This window comes from Protopterus annectens, chromosome 5.part0, assembly GCF_019279795.1.
Source record: "Protopterus annectens isolate FY-2018-M chromosome 5.part0, PAN1.0, whole genome shotgun sequence".
NCBI classification, from domain to species: domain Eukaryota; kingdom Metazoa; phylum Chordata; order Ceratodontiformes; family Protopteridae; genus Protopterus; species Protopterus annectens.
In genome coordinates, this window is record NC_056735.1 from 1,179,810,945 (window position 1) to 1,179,831,178 (window position 20,234).

General features: G+C 41.2%; 1 protein-coding gene across 18 annotated transcripts in view; it reads right to left on the bottom strand.

Moving 5' to 3' along the window:
- Positions 1 to 20,234, bottom strand: part of KIF1A (kinesin family member 1A) — a 2,189,582-nt gene that overhangs the window by 865,311 nt on the left and 1,304,037 nt on the right. For all 18 annotated transcript variants that reach the window (XM_044071047.1, XM_044071036.1, XM_044071035.1 and 15 more), the window contains one exon: positions 10,251 to 10,429. In XM_044071047.1, coding sequence (XP_043926982.1) covers positions 10,251 to 10,429 — 179 coding nt within the window. The remainder of the gene's footprint in view (positions 1 to 10,250; positions 10,430 to 20,234) is intronic.

Consider the following 20,234-nt stretch of genomic DNA (forward strand, 5'->3'; position numbering starts at 1 on the left):
TAGTCTTCACTTAATTACAACTTGCCTTACTGACATAATTCTCACAAATATCTTGAAACAATTTGTAGAGCAGGCAATGAATGGGTCTGTATTTGGAACTTTTAAGACCAACATTATTTTATACTATGTCATGCAACACATAGTCAATATTAAGCTTAGAGCTGCATACACTTTATTAATTACTGGGCATTTATTTCTATCATGGTTGTAGCACTCACATAGAAATTACTGAAATGTCATTCATAGTTTTCATGCTTCATATGACTCTTTCTATTCATTTTACCACATTTTACTTATTTTCACTTTTTGATGGCGGAAGCAAGTTTAAGCAATTCTAATTCCTCTTTCATCTCTTTTAGCATCAATCACTTTAAAATCTGTTTTTCTTAACTCTGTCTTGCTCAATCATTTCTGATGCTATCGACTTACACTAATGAATCACGTAACTCAAAATTTGCAGTCTTTGGCTCAGCTTTTTCATCCACTAACACTGTCATCTATACTTGCCATTGGACATTGTGCCCTTGTGAAGAAAAAAATAATGGATATATTGAACACTTTTCCATTGCTGACAATAATTCTGAACTGTATGTCTCATCACCGCAAACAAATCTCTCATCTGTATCTGTCTCTCCCCAGTAAACAGATGCATTATACCTTTTTCAGGATTTCTAGCTATATTGTACTGAATTCCTGGGAAAACAAGATAAATCCCTGGCAGACCCCTATAATCCTCGCAATTTCAACTCCTGAACAAGTGGAAAAGCAAAAATTCACATAGAGAAAGCCCTAGATAGACAGCTATTCCACCCTTGTGCAAGTTTCTAACCCTTTCATGCAGTACTGTAACTCTTACCTCTTACATTGTTGCACAAGGCTAGTCTGTGACATTACTATACCTATATTTACTTTGACCATACCTGAGGCACAGTGTCATATTGTTATGACTCCTGCTTATTTGTCCTTTTCATTCCAGGGTCTAGCATAGATAGCGGAATGCAAGTTACATGAATGGACAAATTAACTGCAAATCTGGCTAAATATCTGTCTGAAGCTCTTGAAGAGAGTTATATTTGTGTATGAGCATAGCCTTCCCACCAAACCCTGCACATCAAAGCGGTGCCACCTGCATCACCTAGATCTACGTGCCTTTAGGTAGGGAGACATCACCTCCTGTAATACTCTCTGTTCTGACAAGTAATTTGCATATTGGAGAGTAGGCACTGCCACAGTCATGCTGACTCCATAAGAATGTTTTGTGGCTTTTTCAGGCTGGTTGCAAAGCACACTGTCATAAAGTCATATAGGGATCTACAATGCTTGCTGTTTAGAATTTTGTGGGCAATGGAGAACTGTAAATATTGAAACCTGTTATGCAAAGATGAGGTTTGAGAGGCCAAAGTGGTCTTTCATTCAAAAGTAGTTGGTTTAGGTCTGGGATATGTTGCTTCCTCTGGTTTTGTCATATTACAAGTGTGTGGAATAATGAACAGCAATTCACTATGAGTCAGCGCTGGGAGAAATATTCCTTTGCTTAACTATACTTTTATTCTGAAGATATGTAGCAACTGATTTTTTTTAATACATGTCATGTTTTCTGAAGATCTTAGGAACAGTGCTACTGCTATGCTAAGCAAAACTAAGTTTCTAATTAAATTGGAAGTTGACATACTTGAATACTGCTACCACTTCAGTGTCAATGCCATTTATGGTGGTTAATTTTGAAAACCAAACCCTGTTAGTGAATGGCTCATTACAAAGTAGCTCAGCTCGGGTGTTAGTTTACATTTAAATAAAGCTGTTTTAGTGTGCCTCCTTTCTATGTCTGCTTTGTTATCATTTTTTTAACTTTAATTTTTAATTGACTAAACCTAGTAGACACTGCGGCTTATTTTATTACTGATCCAACTGTTTTGTTATGTAACTTAATGAGAGTCACACAGTTGGTACATACCCCTCACCCTCTTGGCACAATAATTCTGGACAAGGCTGAAAATGATGGGGGACAAAGGCCTAAAATCAGGGAAAGATTTTAAATATTGCTCTTAATAAAATGTATTTTTTTAAAGTAATAGGTTTTGCATTAGCATGCATTTTTTTGAAGGATATAAAGTCTGAAATTCAAATGTCTGACATTATTTAATGACTTCAGTTTTCAGTGATTTGCTACAAAACAACAAAGTTTATGTGGGACAGACCTAAAATATGAGGTAAAAATCTGGACATCTTGCAAAAATATGGATATTTCAGAGGTCTAAGTAAGTAAAATGTAGACTGAAGGAATAAAACTCAAGACTACAGAATGAATGCCATAACAACAATTTGTGTCACTGATTATTTCCTCTGAATCCAAATTGTTGCCAGTCAGTCTGGTTTCTTTCCTCATCCTTCTGACTTATGCAGCTCACTCAGGCTTACACTTCTGACCACATTCTCTTCCTTTTCGTCATAGTTTAACATTAGTTCAGATTTCTCACCATATTGCTCTCCGGTTTCATTGGACCTGGCAGAATCTTTCTTTGACTACTTATCACCATAATTTACTGGTCTTGTGTTCTTTTCTGTCATTTTAGGCATTGTTTACATTTGATTTTGTTAAGCTAGTTTTAATTTTTATAACTTTTTTGAACATTGTTCTTAATGTATGGTGATTATTTAGTCTGAGCCCTCCAGTGAGACGTTCATTAATTTTCACTCATACCATCAGAAGATGTGAGGGAAAATCAACAGACAGATTGCCACCATTATGCATGGGGATAGGGGCTTTTTTAGATTATTCTAATATCACGTTTTCCGTCAATCAGAAAAAGTGGTATAATGTGTTCTACACTACTACTCTCACTCAAGACCCAGAAAGACATTTCTACATGAGTGCAGGCACTTTCTTTTTCTGAACTTCCACCTTCATTTGCTGTGCAATGAAGCACATAGTAGTAGGTCTTTCCCCAGGTGGCAGTCTGTACTAGTGCACCACCTAGTGTCTTCTCCCTGAACTAACTTAATAGGATCATAGGAGGTTACTAGGCTAATGACCCTAGGGCCCTTAGAGCCTAGCCAAGTTCAACCCTTGTTCCCAGCAGTGTCTGTTTAAAGCAGACACTAAAATCAGCACCTATTGCCCCTATCCAAGAGGGACACAGGTGGAACCCCCAGGCTGAATTTCCAATTACCCATCCAATCTTCCAAAGAGCCCTTAACTAGGGTCAACAAGGGGGACTGTTTAACATAAATTGGAAGCCTGTTCCAGAGGTGAGGCAACCTCTGGGAGACAAATATGTCCCTGCAGTAGGTCCTGTTGATGTCGCATACCACGTTAAGGTCCATAGAGTGAGTGACCTGTGTGCCATTTGACTGGCAGATGTGCAGCATTCCATTAAAGCAAGGTCAGAGATTGCCTTACATGCAAGGCACAGGTTACATCTGAGTAGTCCATATGACACAGAGTAAAGTAACAGTAATTTCAGTCTGTCCACATAAGACAGACACTGGAGACCCTGAATTTTCTTTGTAAGGAACTTTTGTGGTGTCTCTAATTGCTGCAGGTGCTTGGAAAGGTATATACCAAAGGGAGCAGTGTACTCTATTATTAGCCTGAAGAAGGAAGAGTACAGCGGGGTGATAATCTCTTTTTTTCTGGAGGCAATGCCCTTACTTATGAGATGAGCAATATACAATGTCCTTCTTACCACTGTGGAGACATGGTGATCAAAGGTAAGGTTGCTGTCAACCTGTGTGCCCAGGTCTCTCACCACTGAATGGATGCTTAGGGTATTGCTACTGATGTGGTAGTTTGCAGGAATATTGCCCTTGCTGAAGGAGATAATAATTCATTTTTTGCATTTAGTTTAAGACCATGACTTTGGCACCAATCATTAGTCTACATGAGTCCCTGTTGCAGGATGTTGACATCATTAAGGGACTTGATGACTGCTCCCAGTTTGCAGTCACCAGCAAACTTTGTCAGGCATAGATTTTTAGTTTTTGCCTGGACATTGGAGAAGTAGATTCTGAACAACAGGGGTCCCAGAACCAATCCCTGTGGAACACCACTGGTTACGTGTCTGTTGGAGGAGATGGAATCCCCTATTTTGTCAGCATCTTCCAAAGAAAGGACGGCTTCCAATGAGTGTAGTTTCAGGTTTAGACTCCTAGAATTTAGCAGCATGCCCTTGATGTTGTTTTTAGAGGGCATTTTTATGTTGGGAATTTTGTTCTTGTGACATTGCCTTAAAAAGGTACTATTGGGGTGGCAAGAGCCTTAGCCAGTATCCGGAATCAAAGGGGTGACAGATGAAGACCATCTCTGGCAAAGCATTGAGGTCTGGTGACCATATCAACCAAGGCTGACAGATACTGGATCCCCTTAGAATGACATGAGAAACATAGCCAATTGTTGAAGTCAATCATTTTTTGTTTGTATTGTGGCATCATTTGAGGCAAAGGTAAAATACTGCTCAAGGCTAGGGACATATCTGACTAAGACACGTAAGCAAACAGCTCAGTCATGTCTCTTTATATAGTCCAGTGAGGTATGTCTCAAGTTCTCCACGCCAACATGGACTATGATGGAGTCATAACAGTACCTGTTGTTGAGAGTCTTGAGTGCATATGTGATGTGGTGGATCCTAGAACCTGACAGACAGCTGACCAAGACCTTTTCCTTATCCAACTTGGTGAGAGGGGCATCTATGTGTCTCACAATGGAGTCACTTATGACTAAGATGTTTGGTTTTGTGTTATGCCTCAGGGACTTGTCTGATGAGACACAGATGTTATGCGTACTATGTTCTGCAGGCGATGCATTATGTGAAGCTTGCTTGTGTTTAGGAGATCTCTGGTGTTTAGGTAAGCTTCTGGTATGGATCTGTACATATGTAGGTTTATGTGTTGTTGGTTTGGTTGATGCAGGAAATGAGGTATGCATGCTGACAGTCTGCTTAGTGTCAGATGTACTGACTGGTGAGTAAGAGAGCCTGGATTCTAGGTTCTTAATACAGATGCGTCTGTCACATATTGAATTTGTGTGAACTAGAAGAAGTGGGTTGTCGGTGTACATGAGGAAATTGCTACATTGTCTGAGGATCCCCATGTTGACCAGGTTCTTTGGAGAAACTGTGGAAACTGACCATCCATAACGCTAGGTAAGTTAATGTGGTCAGAAACAGGGACAGGACAGGAAAAGATAAAGTAGAGGACAGGAGAAGTGGTCAAAAAATATGAAGGGCTAGTGGGCAGGATGTCTGCTGATACCTCAGAAGCTTTGCTGAATGTATTACCAGTCAGTGAGGCATAATTACAAGAACTCACTAATGGAATACCAGCAGAGTACTAAGGGAAAATTTGCAGATAAAAATGTTTGCATCTATAACCGCCAGCGGTATCCAGCACGCAAAGACAATGCGCAATGTGTAAACAAGCACATACCCTTGCAAATGCGGTGCTTATGTAGCCGACATGAGCAAACTGATTTAAACAAATTAACCAATAAAAAAACTCAAAACTGAGTCCTGTTCCAGCAACCTTCAATCAGATGAGTTCTAACTGCACACTCCTGTCACAAGGGTGCAAGGGAACACTCTCCAACAAAAAATAGCCTGGTTTAGTGCTCAAGTTATTCAAACAGAGCTAGATTCAGCAGGTCTGAATGTAATCTATGTACAGCAAACAAAGTTCAACAATTCAGTAAAAAAACGGCCCAAATAAGCAGTGATATAGTAAAAATACAGTTTAAAAGTGCAAAATATAGTGACAAATTCTACTTAAGTTTTGCAAAAATCAGCAGATGCCTTGGATTGATCAGATAAATACAGCAGAACAGCAGCTGGTTGTGAAACTCTGTGGAGCTTTGTTAAAACAAATGAAACATGATGCTTATGCAGCAAATGTGAACAAACTGATTTAAATAAATTAACAAAAAAAAAAAGCTATTCACTTCAACTGCACATCCACAGCTCTTTTAGCCCTCAAGATGTTAGTGAAACTGGGTTGTGTAAGACATAGAGCCAATTGTCTACATCACTGAATTGTCTGTTTGTATAGTTATATTTGTTGCAACCTGCTAAATGCTTGGTTTTGTGTAAAACACTTACACAGAGGACAAACTATACATTTTAAGTGAGTCGTAATAGTACAAACGTTTTATTTACTTATAAACTTCAGTACCACAATCTGCATACTTTGTAATAACCCAAACAATATATATGTCTTTGTATAATGAATTTGTGAAGCTCCTCTTTCAGGTGAGAATCTATTTATTTGTTTTGTTAACCAGGTTACTCAGCATGGCAGATCCCATTTTTAATGGAACCCAGGGAACACAGGTTATACGACAGGTTTTGGAAACCAGCAGTAGTAGAGTGTGAAATTACTGAAAAACAAAATTAGAGAAGAAACCACGCAGTAGCACAAAACGAAATGATTAAGCGCTTTTCGTTTATTCCAGTAAACAAACTTCTTCAGATCAAATAAAACAAAAAGTGACAGTTTAAATACTCTCTGGGCTGATACTTACTAAGTCAATTAACTACTTAAAGTGAAAGCTGACTTACAAAACACGCCCTGTTAAAGAACACAACTACACTAAAAACTGCTTTTAAAGTGAAAGCTAAAAATCCAAATAGTCAGACTAAAAATACAACTAGCGTTATCTATAAAAAATGTATATATCTAGCCTACTACTATGCTAGTGAGGCAAAAAAGTGATAATAACAAATGCATAAAAACTCCACTGGTATTTATAAAACTGAATTTATACTAATGCCTGAATTGGTACACTAAACTGCGTATGTTGAAGCACATCTGATGTGAAAAACATAATTGCTAATAAATAATATACCAAAATAAAACTTCAAATTCTCAGCAAAAAATACACATAAAGTCACTAAACCAAGGTGCTCAAAAGCATTAGAATAACTGAATCATGCTAATGTGGAAAATAACCTAACACAGCCTACCTGTTGAGGCTCCTAAGTTTAAGAACGCTACTTAAAGAACAGTTCTCATTCAGACCTGGTGAACTATATAGGAGCCATATATATCAGCTCTTGTTCTGAAGTAAATAAAGCGTTTACCATAATCAAAGATCACATAGAGGAAATGTTCATCGAGGGTAGGGTAACACAACACACATACAATTACTTATCAATTGCATACCCTTGCTTCCTGTGTTGTTTGGTATCCTTAAAATTCACAAGGATGTTCACAACCCACCCATGAGACCACTTGTAGATGGCCGTGGTTCCCCTACCTATCCATGTGCTAAAATCATTGATAATATTTTACAGAAATACTTGGTCAACTTTCCACAGATCTGCAAAGATTCTTGGTCATTTCTTGGTAAAATTAATAAGTTAGATTTCAATGCAAGGTACAATTTTCTTACTATTGACGTTAAAGATTTGTACACTTGCATTCCCCAAGACATAGCAGTCGACTGGGTAGAACAAGTGCTTAGATCTAATGGTAGTAGTGGGAATGAGTTGGTTCTGGTTCACGAATTGTTGGACCTAGTTTTGTCTAATAACTTTTTTACATTTGATAACAACTTTTACTTGCAAAAAACTGGAGTAGCCATGGGCTCCCCTTGTGGAGCCAGTGTTGACAATCTAGTTATGGCACAATGGGAACATGATCACGTGTCCACTAAATGTCCATTTAAAGATCAGGTGATTTTTTACACCTGTTATTTGGATGACATTTTTATCCTTCTGGATGGTGACCTACCCATGAGCAAAGCGTTAGTGGACTACTTCAATTCAACTACACAGTTTTTGAAATTTACTGCTAGTTTCCATACTGAGGCTATCCCGTACTTGGACATTTTACTTTCTAAAGATACTAGCTTTCACAAATATACAGCTAATATTTATAGGAAAGTAACATACTCCAACTCATTCCTGCACTACGCAAGTTGTCATCCTTTTTATCAAAAGCGGGCGATCGTCAAAGGTCAGTTAGTGAGGGCAGCCCGCATTATTACACTGGATAGTGACTTTGCCAATGAATGTGGACACCTAAGAAATATGTTTTTACATCGGGGTTACCCACATGAAATGTTAGACGCTATTATAGAAGAAGTGTCGTCCAAGCGTCAGCGTCATTTTTATAAACCAATCTTGAACAGAGAACTGGTTCTTATGAATGACACTGAATCCTCGAACACAGACTTAGTGAATGTCCACACAAGTAAGCATCCTTCTGAATGTTCCGGTGTCACATTCATAACAACATACAGTTTCAATAGTAGTGACTGTGTTCAGGCACTACGTAAAAATTGGGACTTACTCAAAAAGGATAACACAGTACACCAAAAACTTGGCAATCACCCCTTGGTTGTTTATAGAAGGACAAAAAAATCTCAAAGCCCTCCTTGAACGACACAACATTAAAAAATCAATGACAGCTGGCATGTTTAAATGCCAGGCGTGTAATTTTTGTCAATACATCTTGGAATCCAATAGATTTAAAGTTTACGATTACGAATATAAGTTGAACTTAAGAGCCAACTGTAATTCAAGAATGGTGATCTACTTAGCTATTTGCCAAACCTGTACAGCTTTCTACGTGGGCAAAACAGAACGACGCCTACGTGACTGCATTTATGAACATACTTATGCGATCAGGAAGCAGAAACTCGATAACACACTAGCAAAACATATTTCAGTTCATCCCAACCATATGTTTAAATTTCTGATTATTGACCAAATCACACAAGACTTTAGGGGTGCTCCTCTCCCACTTAAATTAGAAGAGCGAGAGCTGTTTTGGCAAATCAGACTCAACGCATATAGTTCACCAGGTCTGAATGAGAACTGTTCTTTAAGTAGCGTTCTTAAACTTAGGAGCCTCAACAGGTAGGCTGTGTTAGGTTATTTTCCACATTAGCATGATTCAGTTATTCTAATGCTTTTGAGCACCTTGGTTTAGTGACTTTATGTGTATTTTTTGCTGAGAATTTGAAGTTTTATTTTGGTATATTATTTATTACCAATTATGTTTTTCACATCAGATGTGCTTCAACATACACAGTTTAGTGCACCAATTCAGGTATTAGTATAAATTCAGTTTTATAAATACCAGTGGAGTTTTTATGCATTTGTTATTATCACTTTTTTGCCTCACTAGCATAGTAGTAGGCTAGATATATACATTTTTTATAGATAACGCTAGCTGTATTTTTAGTCTGACTATTTGGATTTTTAGCTTTCACTTTAAAAGCAGTTTTTAGTCTAGTTGTGTTCTTTAACAGGGCGTGTTTTGTAAGTCAGCTTTCACTTTAAGTAGTTAATTGACTTAGTAAGTATCAGCCCAGAGAGTATTTAAACTGTGACTTTTTGTTTTATTTGATCTGAAGAAGTTTGTTTACTGGAATAAACGAAAAGCGCTTAATCATTTCGTTTTGTGCTACTGCGTGGTTTCTTCTCTAATTTTGTTTTTCAGTAGTCTGTTCTTGCCTGTTTAATTTACAAGAGTGTGAAATTAAACAAGAAATTAGGGGAGAAAGATCTTAAGCAAATGACTAGAATGCTGACAAAATTAGTAATTATTTAGAAGGAAATGGTGCAGAGAGTTCAAGAAGATTAAAAAAATATATAAATTAACGATACCTGTCTAATACAAGAACAGCACAGGTTCAAGTCCAGTAACTGACAAGAGATATGCAGAAGAGTAAACAAAGCTATTCAGAGCAATGGTCAGTTGAATAATTCTAGGTTCACTATTTCACATTTCAGTACATATGAAGGTTTAACTGCAGCAAGATACATGATGGCTGCAAGAACGAAATAAGTACGGGGGTACACTGGTGATCTGATGTATGACAGCTAGATATGAATGCTAAGGGGGACACCATAGATGGTGTCCAGATCTTAATATAAACCCTAAAACTGTCTTCATGTAGACATTTATGCTTCAAATGAATGCAATAAGGAAGCCAAGGAAGATAAGACATATAATAAAAGGTGTACCTTAACATCAAACCTCACACAGGAAAGTAGAAATTCAGATCAAATATTTAGAAACTTTTCAGATTTAATGATACTGGATTTTTGGAGAGGCCGGGGCAGATGCGTGATTATGTTTCTGTACTTTTCATATTTTCTTATTTTCATGACACCTGACCTGCAGACACTTGTTCTTTCTTTTTCTAGTTTAAGTACATGCATGATTCCATCAAGCCTGCTATTTGTAGCCTAGAAAGTGACTGGATACAAAAATAATGAGACAAAGACATGATTCATGATTTTTTCTACCTGAGTTTATCAAGCGTCCAGTAGTGAGTGGCTCCATTCTTCTGATCTTGGGCTTCCACTGCCACAATGGTTCGAGGAAAAGGTTGTTTTTCACGGTCCTTTGTAGCATCAGGAGGTAGGAGGTCCGGTGGGAGCGGCGAATACAGCGTGTCTGTTAGAAGCACAAACTGGAACTGAACCTGAAGACAAGAAAAGTATCAAAGCAAATTAGCACAGAATAACTACAAGAATTTGTGTTTTATGAAAACAATTAAAATGTTTTAAAAACAATGAGGAAATGTATGAATGACTGTTAACAGTTCCATTTTGCTGATCAGATACTTCATATTTAATGGTTTGGTGTAAGAGAATGTATGTGAAACCACCCTTCTTTTTATAGTTCACCATTTCTAAAGTTCTGTTCAGGTTTACTTAGCACGTCAAAAAGCCATTGTGTTAACAACATGTTAAGACCCAGAATGAAGAGCAAAGCATTTTTTCATTGTCTCTTTTTGTTGACACTGTCCCCAAATCCTCATCAGATTCCCATTTCACATACCGGGTTTGGTAGCTCCTAGCTACTTAGCAGGATCAGATGTTGTGTCTGTGGTAATGCTGAGAATGACCCTTTATGTATGACTCTGAAATACATCTGCCAGCCATGGAAACGTATAAGCATGTGTAATAAAAACACACATTTATTATTTGTATTTGTTAAGCGGGATTGTCTGACTAGGTATGAATTGCATTTTCAGTGGAGGCTTGGAAAGAAAATGATTAGCTTCACACAGGTTATAACTGCATAAATTACAGACAAACACTATACACAGTACTGAACAACTTCCAAACAACTTTCTTTGTCAAATGCCGATGGTGTACAAGTGAAGTACCATGGGTACTGCAGCTTCATAAACGAATATCAATGCTGCATTTCATAGGTTCATAAGTAGGTACTAGGCTATTGGCCCTAGGGCCCATATAAGCCTAGCCAAAAAGGTACCTTGGCTTATGCCACCCAAGAAAATTATTTTCCTGTGCCCCTGTTGAGCAGAGCCACAGAAGTGATCCCCAGGGTAAATTTCCTATTTCCCATCCAAACATCAAGATTTTTCTTGAAGAGTGCTAATAAGGAGCTCTGTTTGACATAGCTAGGTAGTCTGTTCCAGAGGATGGGAAGTGTTCTGTTTATTGTGGTGACAATATTTAGGCCCCTACAGCATGTAGCTCAGAGGGATTGGGATTTCTTTAAGTGGAGCATGTCTAACAGCTCTGGGTTTGACATAGCTTTGTATGTTAGGCAGAGATCGCCTCTGAGTAGGCGATATGCGACAGAGTAAAGCTGGAGTTTTTTGAGACGGTCTGCATAAGGCATCTGTTTGAGGCCAGTAATCCTCTTTGTGAGGTATTTCTGTGGCCTCTCCAGTTGTTGTAGATGTCTTCTGAGGTACATACCAAAAGGGGCGCTGTACTCCATAATGGGTCTAATGAGTGATGCGTAGAGGGGAACAATGACCTTTTTTTTTTTTCTGGATGAGAAACCCTTTGTGATGAGGTGTGCCACGTAGAAGGATTTCCTGACCACTGAGGCGATGTGATTATCAAAGGAGAGACTACTGTCCACCTGTGTCCCAAGGTCTCTTATCACACTTTTGGTGTTAAGTAGACTACCACCTATGTGGTAGTTCATGGGTACAGATTTTTTTTCAGAGGGGATGACAATGCACTTTTTGGCATTGAGCTTCAGGCCATGGCTTTGACACCAGGTAACTGTCTCAGTGAGGCCCTTTTGTAGGGTGTCCACATCGTTAGGAGTTTCGATTATGGCACCCAGTTTGCATCATCTGCAAACTTCATTAGCCAAAGACCTTCTGTGTTAGCCTGTGTGACGACCATGACGTGCCATGGCCCAGCAATCAAGGAGCCTCAATCCTCAACACTGACAACAGGGAGGTTGTCTCCAAGAAGAGGAAAGGATAACTAATACACACAGTAAAGTACAATTTCCCTTAAGTGCACACAGAGATCACAGTCAGTCTGGGGCTGGTTGTTCCCTTGCTCTTCAGGTCCCCAATAAGACTCCGCACTGGCACAGCTATAGGGTCCAGATCTCAGCCTAGCTGGCTAGCTAGCCTCCAGTGCCCTCTCTGTCCAACCAGTCCTTCGTGTCCCTGACCAGGTAGCTGACACACACCCACACTTTGAGATAAGTATTTATACAACTTCACAGACACTCGTGGGAAAGGCTGATACAGATTCTCCAGCTGTACCCCTTTACCCAGACTATACGGTAGTAATTTCTGCCACCACCAGCTAATATCAGCTACTAAAAGGCCCTTAAAAGGGTATCCAATTATTACTGTGCAATATTATTATCCAATTGGTAATGTGACTATTCAGTTTAAGGCTTATTAAAGTGGCCTATTACAATGAACTCTATAAATTTGCAATGTACTCTAGAGCCTATTTCTTTATACAAATCAGCCACAGGTAAAGGTTTTTAAAATATTTAATAATAAATAATTAAAACACAAGACAATACTACTACACCACAGAGATATCTAAGCACGTCATACTCAATGCTAGAAGTCTAAACCTCAAAATGCACTCTCTCGAGGCACTCCTAAAAATGGAGAACATCGATATCTGTGCAGTAATTGAGACCTGGTTCAAGGCTCCAGAGAGCACCCCTGCAATACCAGGCTACAACTCTTACCACACTTTTCGGTCACCAAAGCAGGACCAAAACACTAAAGGTGGAGGAGTGTCAATATTCACCAAGGATATTCACACCACCAGGCTAGTTGCCCAACACAATGTGTCTGAAATTCTACAGGTGCAACTAACACTAGGTAAGACTGCAATCCAAATTGTAGCTTGCTACAGATCCCCCACCATACCCCAAGATTCTCACTACACATTTCTAAACATACTGGAAAATATTAAGATAGAACCAAACACCCTAATACTGGGTGATTTTAACTACCCTGCCATTAACTGGGAAAGCTACTCATGTACCAACACCTTTGCCCAACGGTTCTTGGAATTCATAAATTCCAACGCCCTGGATCAACTAATCCATAGTCCCACCAGGGGCTCCAATATCCTAGACCTGGTCATTACCAACATGGGAAACCGATGCTCCACACCTATGGTCACCTCCTCGTTAGTCACATCTGACTATAAGCTAATCACCCTTAACATCCACATCCCACCTCCACCCCCCAGTAAGGAAACCTCCATAAAAAACTTCTCCAAAGCCAACTTCATGCTACTCAAGTCAGAAGTGACAAACTTCATGACACCCATGCAGACGGGAGCTGAAAGTTCAACTGCTGAATCCTACACTAAGGCATTGTATGAGCACATCCACTCATGCATAAATCGTGCCATCCCAAATAGAACCAAGATCTCATCCAAAAAAAAGAAGCCAATCTGGTGGTCCCCTGCCATTAACAAACATTACAACAAAAGGAAGAAACTGCTGCAGAAAAGAGGAAAATCCCAGGATGCAAAAAACTTCCTTACCAGCCTCAGTAAGAAACTGAGATCCCTCATAAAATCCTCCAAAGCTAGTTATGAAAATAAAATTGCCAAAGATTCCAAAGACAACAACAAGGCATTCTATAACTATGTCAAGAATCTAAATGGCAATGCTCAGATCTGCTCTGAGCTAAAACAGAATGGCATTAAATATACTGATCCCAAGGATATTGCCAATATCCTGGCAGATAGATTCAGTGCCAACTTCACCCCCCTCTCACTCCCTAAATGGCCCATCTCAATACCGGAAGATTGCCAAATTCGCAATAACGCCACACAGGTAAAAACGACTCTCCAAAGCTAAGAATACAGCATCCATGGGACCAGATGACATCCCAGGCTGTGTACTACATGAACTACAATATGAAATGGCACCTCACCTAAGTGTCATGTTTAATCATAGCCTCACCTCAGGTTTCGTGCCCACTGAGTGGTGCACAGCTACAGTTATCCCACTCCAGAAGGGGGGATCCACCTTGGATCCAGGAAACTACCATCCCATCAGTCTGACAAGCCTTATCTGCAAGGCCATGGAGCGTATTATCATGGAACTTATAAACAAAGACATTGGCAACCTTCAAACACTGGACCCCACCCAGTTTGGGTTCGTGAAGGGCCGATCTTGTCTCCTGAACTTGATTGACTTCTTCGAATCAGTCTCCAGAGCCATGGACAAGGGTAAAGTAGTCAACACAGACTATCTAGACCTTGCCAAGGCCTTTGACACCATCCCCCACTCTGGAATCATAGATAAACTTACTAAGCTAAATCCAGCTCCAGACAAGTGACAAGTGGAGTACCTCAGGGTTCAGTCCTGGGACCGCTCTTGTTTGGCATCTACTTCTCTGAAGTACAGGCCAACACTAAGGGACTCTGGATAACAAAGTTTGCAGATGACCGCAAACTGGGAGCCATTATTGAATCTCCAAATGATGTGGATACTCTACAAAAGGGCCTTACAGAAACAGATGCTTGCTGCCAGAGCCATGGGCTCAAGCTCAATGCCAAGAAATGTATAGTTATCCCCTTTGGGAAAAAACATGTATCCGTGAATTACCATATAGGTGGCAGTACACTAAACACCGAAAGTTTGATAAGAGACTTAGGGACACAGGTGGACAGTGGTCTCACCTTCGATAACCACATCGCCACAACAGTCAGGAAATCCTTCTATGTGGCACACCTCATCACTAAGGGCTTTTCATCCAGAAAAGGAGGTCATTGTCCCACTGTACTCATCCCTCATTAGACCCATTATAGAATACAATGCCCCGTTTGGTATGTACCTCTCAAGACATCTGCAACAACTGGAAAGGCCACAGAAATACCTCACTAAAAGAATCACAGGCCTAAAGCAGATGCCCTACGCTGACCGCCTTAAAAAACTCCAGCTATACTCTGATGCATATCGTCTACTCAGAGGCGATCTTTGCTTAACATACAAGGCCATGTCAAACCCAGAGCTGTTGGACATGCTACACTTAAAGAAATCCCAATCCCTCAGAGCCACACGCTCCAGGGATCTAAACCTTGTCATCACAATAAACAAAACATGCTGGAGGGATAGGTTCCTGACCCAGAGACTCCCCGGACTCTGGAATAGATTGCCCATACATGTCAAGCAGAGTGCCTCTTTGGCCCTCTTCAAAAGGAACCTTGACGATTGGATGGGAGAAAGGAAATTCACCCCGGGGATCACATCAGTTGCCCTGCTAGACAGGGGTCCAGGGAAGTAAATAGTGTGGGAAGAAATAGCCAGGGAATTGTTATGGCTAGGCTTGTATAGGCCATAGGGCTGATAGCCTAGTACCAACCTATGAACCTATGAACCTATAAGAGTTCAGAGATCACACAGAAACTTAAAACAATACAGTAGGACAGGTCTGATGTCAAAGAAAAACACCTAATCTAACTTTCTTTTAGTTTAACTATTCCTAAGAGAAATCACAGTGCTATAATCCTACTTACATACATAAAGCATAAGAAGTGCTGGGTTAGATGTCCAAGATCAAAATGCTTACAGTCTCTCACTGAACAAGAGTATTTAAACACTAACCAACAGCTCTGCTGAAATCCTCCAAATTACATAATTTTGACACTTGGGTTTTCTCAGGCCACAAACTGCATTATTTAGCTAGCTAACACCTGCTCAGGAAACTACAACAATACAAGGCATTTCACATATACACTCTAGCAGAAACCAGAGCAATAAAGCACCTTCCACATGTAAATTCTGGCCCTTAACTTTAACCTTAAAACAATGGGTGTGAAATCTTCATCCAGACCCACTGGGGCCGACTTGTAAAACATCAAAGAGATTCATAATATCTTTCCAGCTTCAAAAGATGCATTTAAAATGCTTGCCTTGGTTTTCCTTACAGCAGATGGCAAAGTTGCAACAATCTTGCAGTTCACATTTTACAGTGTTTTCTTTCATTTAAAAACACAAGCCTGTATTTTACATTTATTTATACAGTTGATAGAATTATGCATCAAATTCTATTTGACTAGGCTGGCAGCCTTCACCCATCTTCCTACAATCTTCACCCCCCCCCCCCCCCCGGGGAACTCAAGCAAGTTTTTCACGTGCCCCTTGAGAAACATCGCTTGATAGTGTCAGGTCTATCTGGGTGTACCTCACCCCATTCACTTTCTTGAGAGCCCATCTGCATTGGCATTGCTACTCCCACTGCGGTGCTGCACTGACATATATGCTTGCAACCCCAGGCTCCATCTTAGCAACTTGGCATTTTGCTGACTGGCTCTGTTTAACCATGTTAGAGGGTTGTGATCTGTCATCACAGAGAATTTTCTTCCATACAGATAAGGCTGAAGTTTTTGTAGTGCCCACATTATGGCTAGGCATTCCTTTTCTACTGCTGCATAGCATTCCTCCCTGGGTTGGAGCCTATGATCAAGATAAACCACTGGGTGCTCTTCTCCCTCTGAAGAAATCTGGCTAAGTACAGCCCCCACCCCATAATTTGAATCATTCACCTGCTCAACAAATTCTTTGCTATAGTCTGGACTGGCTAGCACAGGGGGTCTTCCCAAAGCTTCCGTAAGCTTCTGAAATGCCTGCTCACATGCTGGGGTCCACCCTACCTTATCTGGCCTGTTCTTCCTTGTCAGATCTGTGAGTGGAGCAGCTATGGTACTATAATTTGAACAAACTTTCTGTAGTACCCTGCTGTCCCTAAGAATGCCCTTGTTTGCTTTTTGGTAACAGGTGCAGGCCATGCCCGAATGGCTTCCACTCTGGCAGGTTCTGGCCTTATCTTACCACTCCCCACTCTATGTCCTAGGTAGGAGACCTCTGCCATACCCACCTGACATTTGCTTGGCTTAATGGTCAACCCTGCCCTCTGTAGTCTGCCCAGCACCTCCCTGACATGCTGAAGGTGCTCTTGCCAGGAAAGGCTGTAGATAGCAATATCATCCATGTAAGCAAGAGCAAACCCTCCTGCTCCTGCTAAGATATGATCTACCAGCCTCTGCAAAGTCGCTGGGAAATTTGTCATCCCAAAGGGCATCTTTGTGAACTCATACAAGCCAAAAGGAGTCACAAAGGCTGACTTCTGTCTAGCACTGGGAGTCAAGGGAACCTGCCAGTAACCTTTGGTAAGATCAATGGCTATAAGATACTTAGCCCCACCCAATTGCTCTACGGTCTCATCTGTCCTACCTAGGCATGGGGTAAGCATCTGACTGTGTGACTATTTAATTGCCTGTAATCCACACAGAACCTGGTACTGCCATCCTTCTTTGGCACCAACACCACTGGTGAGGCCCAGGGACTGTTGGACTCTTGAATCACCCCTAGTTTTAACATCTCCTGTACCTCCTCCCTCAGAGTCTGTTTGACTCTCTCGGGCACCCTATAAGAGGCCTGCCTAACAGGCCTTTGGGGTCCTGTATCCACCTGATGTTGTACCAGGTGGGTGCTCCCTGATTTCCCAGTGAACACATCCCCAAATTTCTGCAACACTGCTCAGATTTCTCGAACCTGGGTAGGAGATAGCTGCTGGGTAATTGCTACCCCTTCCACCGAGGTGTCAGCCCGAGCCTCTCTGAGGAGTTCACTCCCCAGATGTCCCTCAGACTCCTCCTGCAATCCACTGCAAATGCTCAGCACAAGGTCCTCCCTATCATGGTAATATTTCATCATGTTCACATGGTACAGTTTGTGCCCCTGCCTTCTGCCTAGCAGTTCCACCATGTAGTTAACATCACTTACCTTTCTTACCACCTTGTAGGGTCCCTCCCAAGCTGCTTGCAACTTGTGTCTGACAGGAATGAGAACCATCACCTGTTGCCCTACAGCATACTCTCTAACTTGAGCATTCCTGTCATACCACACCTTTTTCTGTTGTTGGGCTTCTGCCAGGTTCTCCTGGGCCAAGCCCATGAGTTCCCTGAGCCTTGTCCTGAAGTTTAAGATGTATGCCACAACAGACTCCTTGTGAGATTCACACTCCCCTTCCCACTCATCTCAAATTAAATCTAGAGGTCCCCTCACCCTATGCCCATACAGCAACTCAAAGGGTGAAAAACCTGTGGATTCCTGGGGAACCTCTCTGTAAGCAAACAACAGATGGGGAAAATATTTGTCCCACTCCCTCTTAAACTGATCAGCAAATGCCCATAGCATGGACTTGATTATAGCGTTTAACCTCTCAACAAGACCATTAGTCTGGGGATGGTAGGGGGTGGTCTTCATGTGCTTCACCCCACAGAACTTCTACAGACAAGCCAGCAGGTCTGACATAAAATTGGCACCTCTGTTAGACAGTATTTCCTTTGGGAAACCTACCCTGCTGAAAATCTATAGCAAAGCATTTGCCACCTTCTCGACCTCAGTGGAGGACAAAGCCTCAGGGTATCGTGTAGCATAATCTACAACTACTAGGATATACTTTTTCCCTGTGGAACTTGGGGTACTCAGAAGACCCACAATATCCATAGCTACCCTCTGAAATGGCTCCTCAATCATAGGCAAAGGCATCAAAAGAGCTCTCACATTATCTCCTGCCTTGCCTACCTTTTGGCACTGCTCACAGGTCCTGCAGTACCCTGTTACATCTCTGGAAATTCCAGGCAAATAGAAGTTTTTTCATAATACATCTCTTTGTATGTTTTATGCCCATATGACCTGCAAAGGGAATATCATGGTCTTTGGCTAGTAGTGCCAGATGGTAAGCTCTATGCACTACCAACTGCTGTACTCTCTCACCTTCTAGCCCTCCCTCAGTGGACCACTGTCTGTACAGTAACCCTTAGTGCCAGTATACAGATTCCCCCTCCACTTGAGAATTAGGTGACTCCCTAGCTACATACCTCAGGCCTTGCAATGTAGGATCTGAGAGCTGAGCCTGTCTCACGCCTCTCCTTATAATCCTTCCCAGCTCCCCTTCCACAGGAAGTCTGGCATCCTCTGAGAGTGGTGCCTCACTGTCAGCCTGGGTACTACTATTCACCTCTACCTTTGCAGTCAGTCTGTCCAAGGGACAATCAGTACCTACAAGCAGCTGTGGCTCACCTTCAGTCTCACTGCTACAGAGCAGCTCACTCCCTGAAGTAACCACCTCAGCAGTCCTGGCTGCAAGTATGCAGTCTGTCTTGGTCTCCCCCAGGCTACCAGACTCACATGCTTGTCTCCTAGCCTCACTGCATGTAATTGCATAAGTACATAGTACTGCCTCTTCCAAATCCTTCGCTCTCAGGACATTTGCAGGATGGTAGCTCCATATCCCTGTTGTCTCAAGACAACCTACTGTTGACATTTTGTCTTTCCCACTTACTGTCTCTTTCACCTTTTGTTCCCCACCTTGCCGGTGTGAACACCTGTATGCCACATGGCCCCACTGGTTGCTTTCAAATCATTTAACTCTAGCTCCTGGACGTATACCTGGACTAGTGGCTTCCCCTGCTACTGGTGGATTCTGTTGGGACAGTCTGTGCTGCCCACCATGGGTTCCTTTAGTCCCATGAGCAGTACTGGGGTCCCTTTGTGTGCAGGGCTGCCCTGCTTGCTAGGTATAGGTCTCCCTTCTTCCACAACTCCTCTGAAGTAGCACAATGTCTATCAGCTAACCAGATCCTCATGTCCTCAGGCAAAGTGCTAAGGGCTTGTTCCCTTACCAAAAGGTCTGCCAGCCCTTCAAAAGAGGTGACCTGACATCCACTCACCCAGCTATGAAAATAAGTGCTCAGTTCAGCAACATATTGACATACATTTTCATCTGCCTTGCATCTATGCTCACAAAACTTTTTCCTATACATTTCAGGTGTTAGCTTAAAACATTCCAACAAGTGTCTTTTTACAGCAGTATAATCAAAACAGTCAGTGTCATGCATTTTTGCTAAAGAAATTACAGCTTTACCGTGGAGTAAGGGCATCAGGAACCGTACCCAGAGCACTTGGTCAACTTCATACTGTTTACATACCCGCTCAAACATATGAAT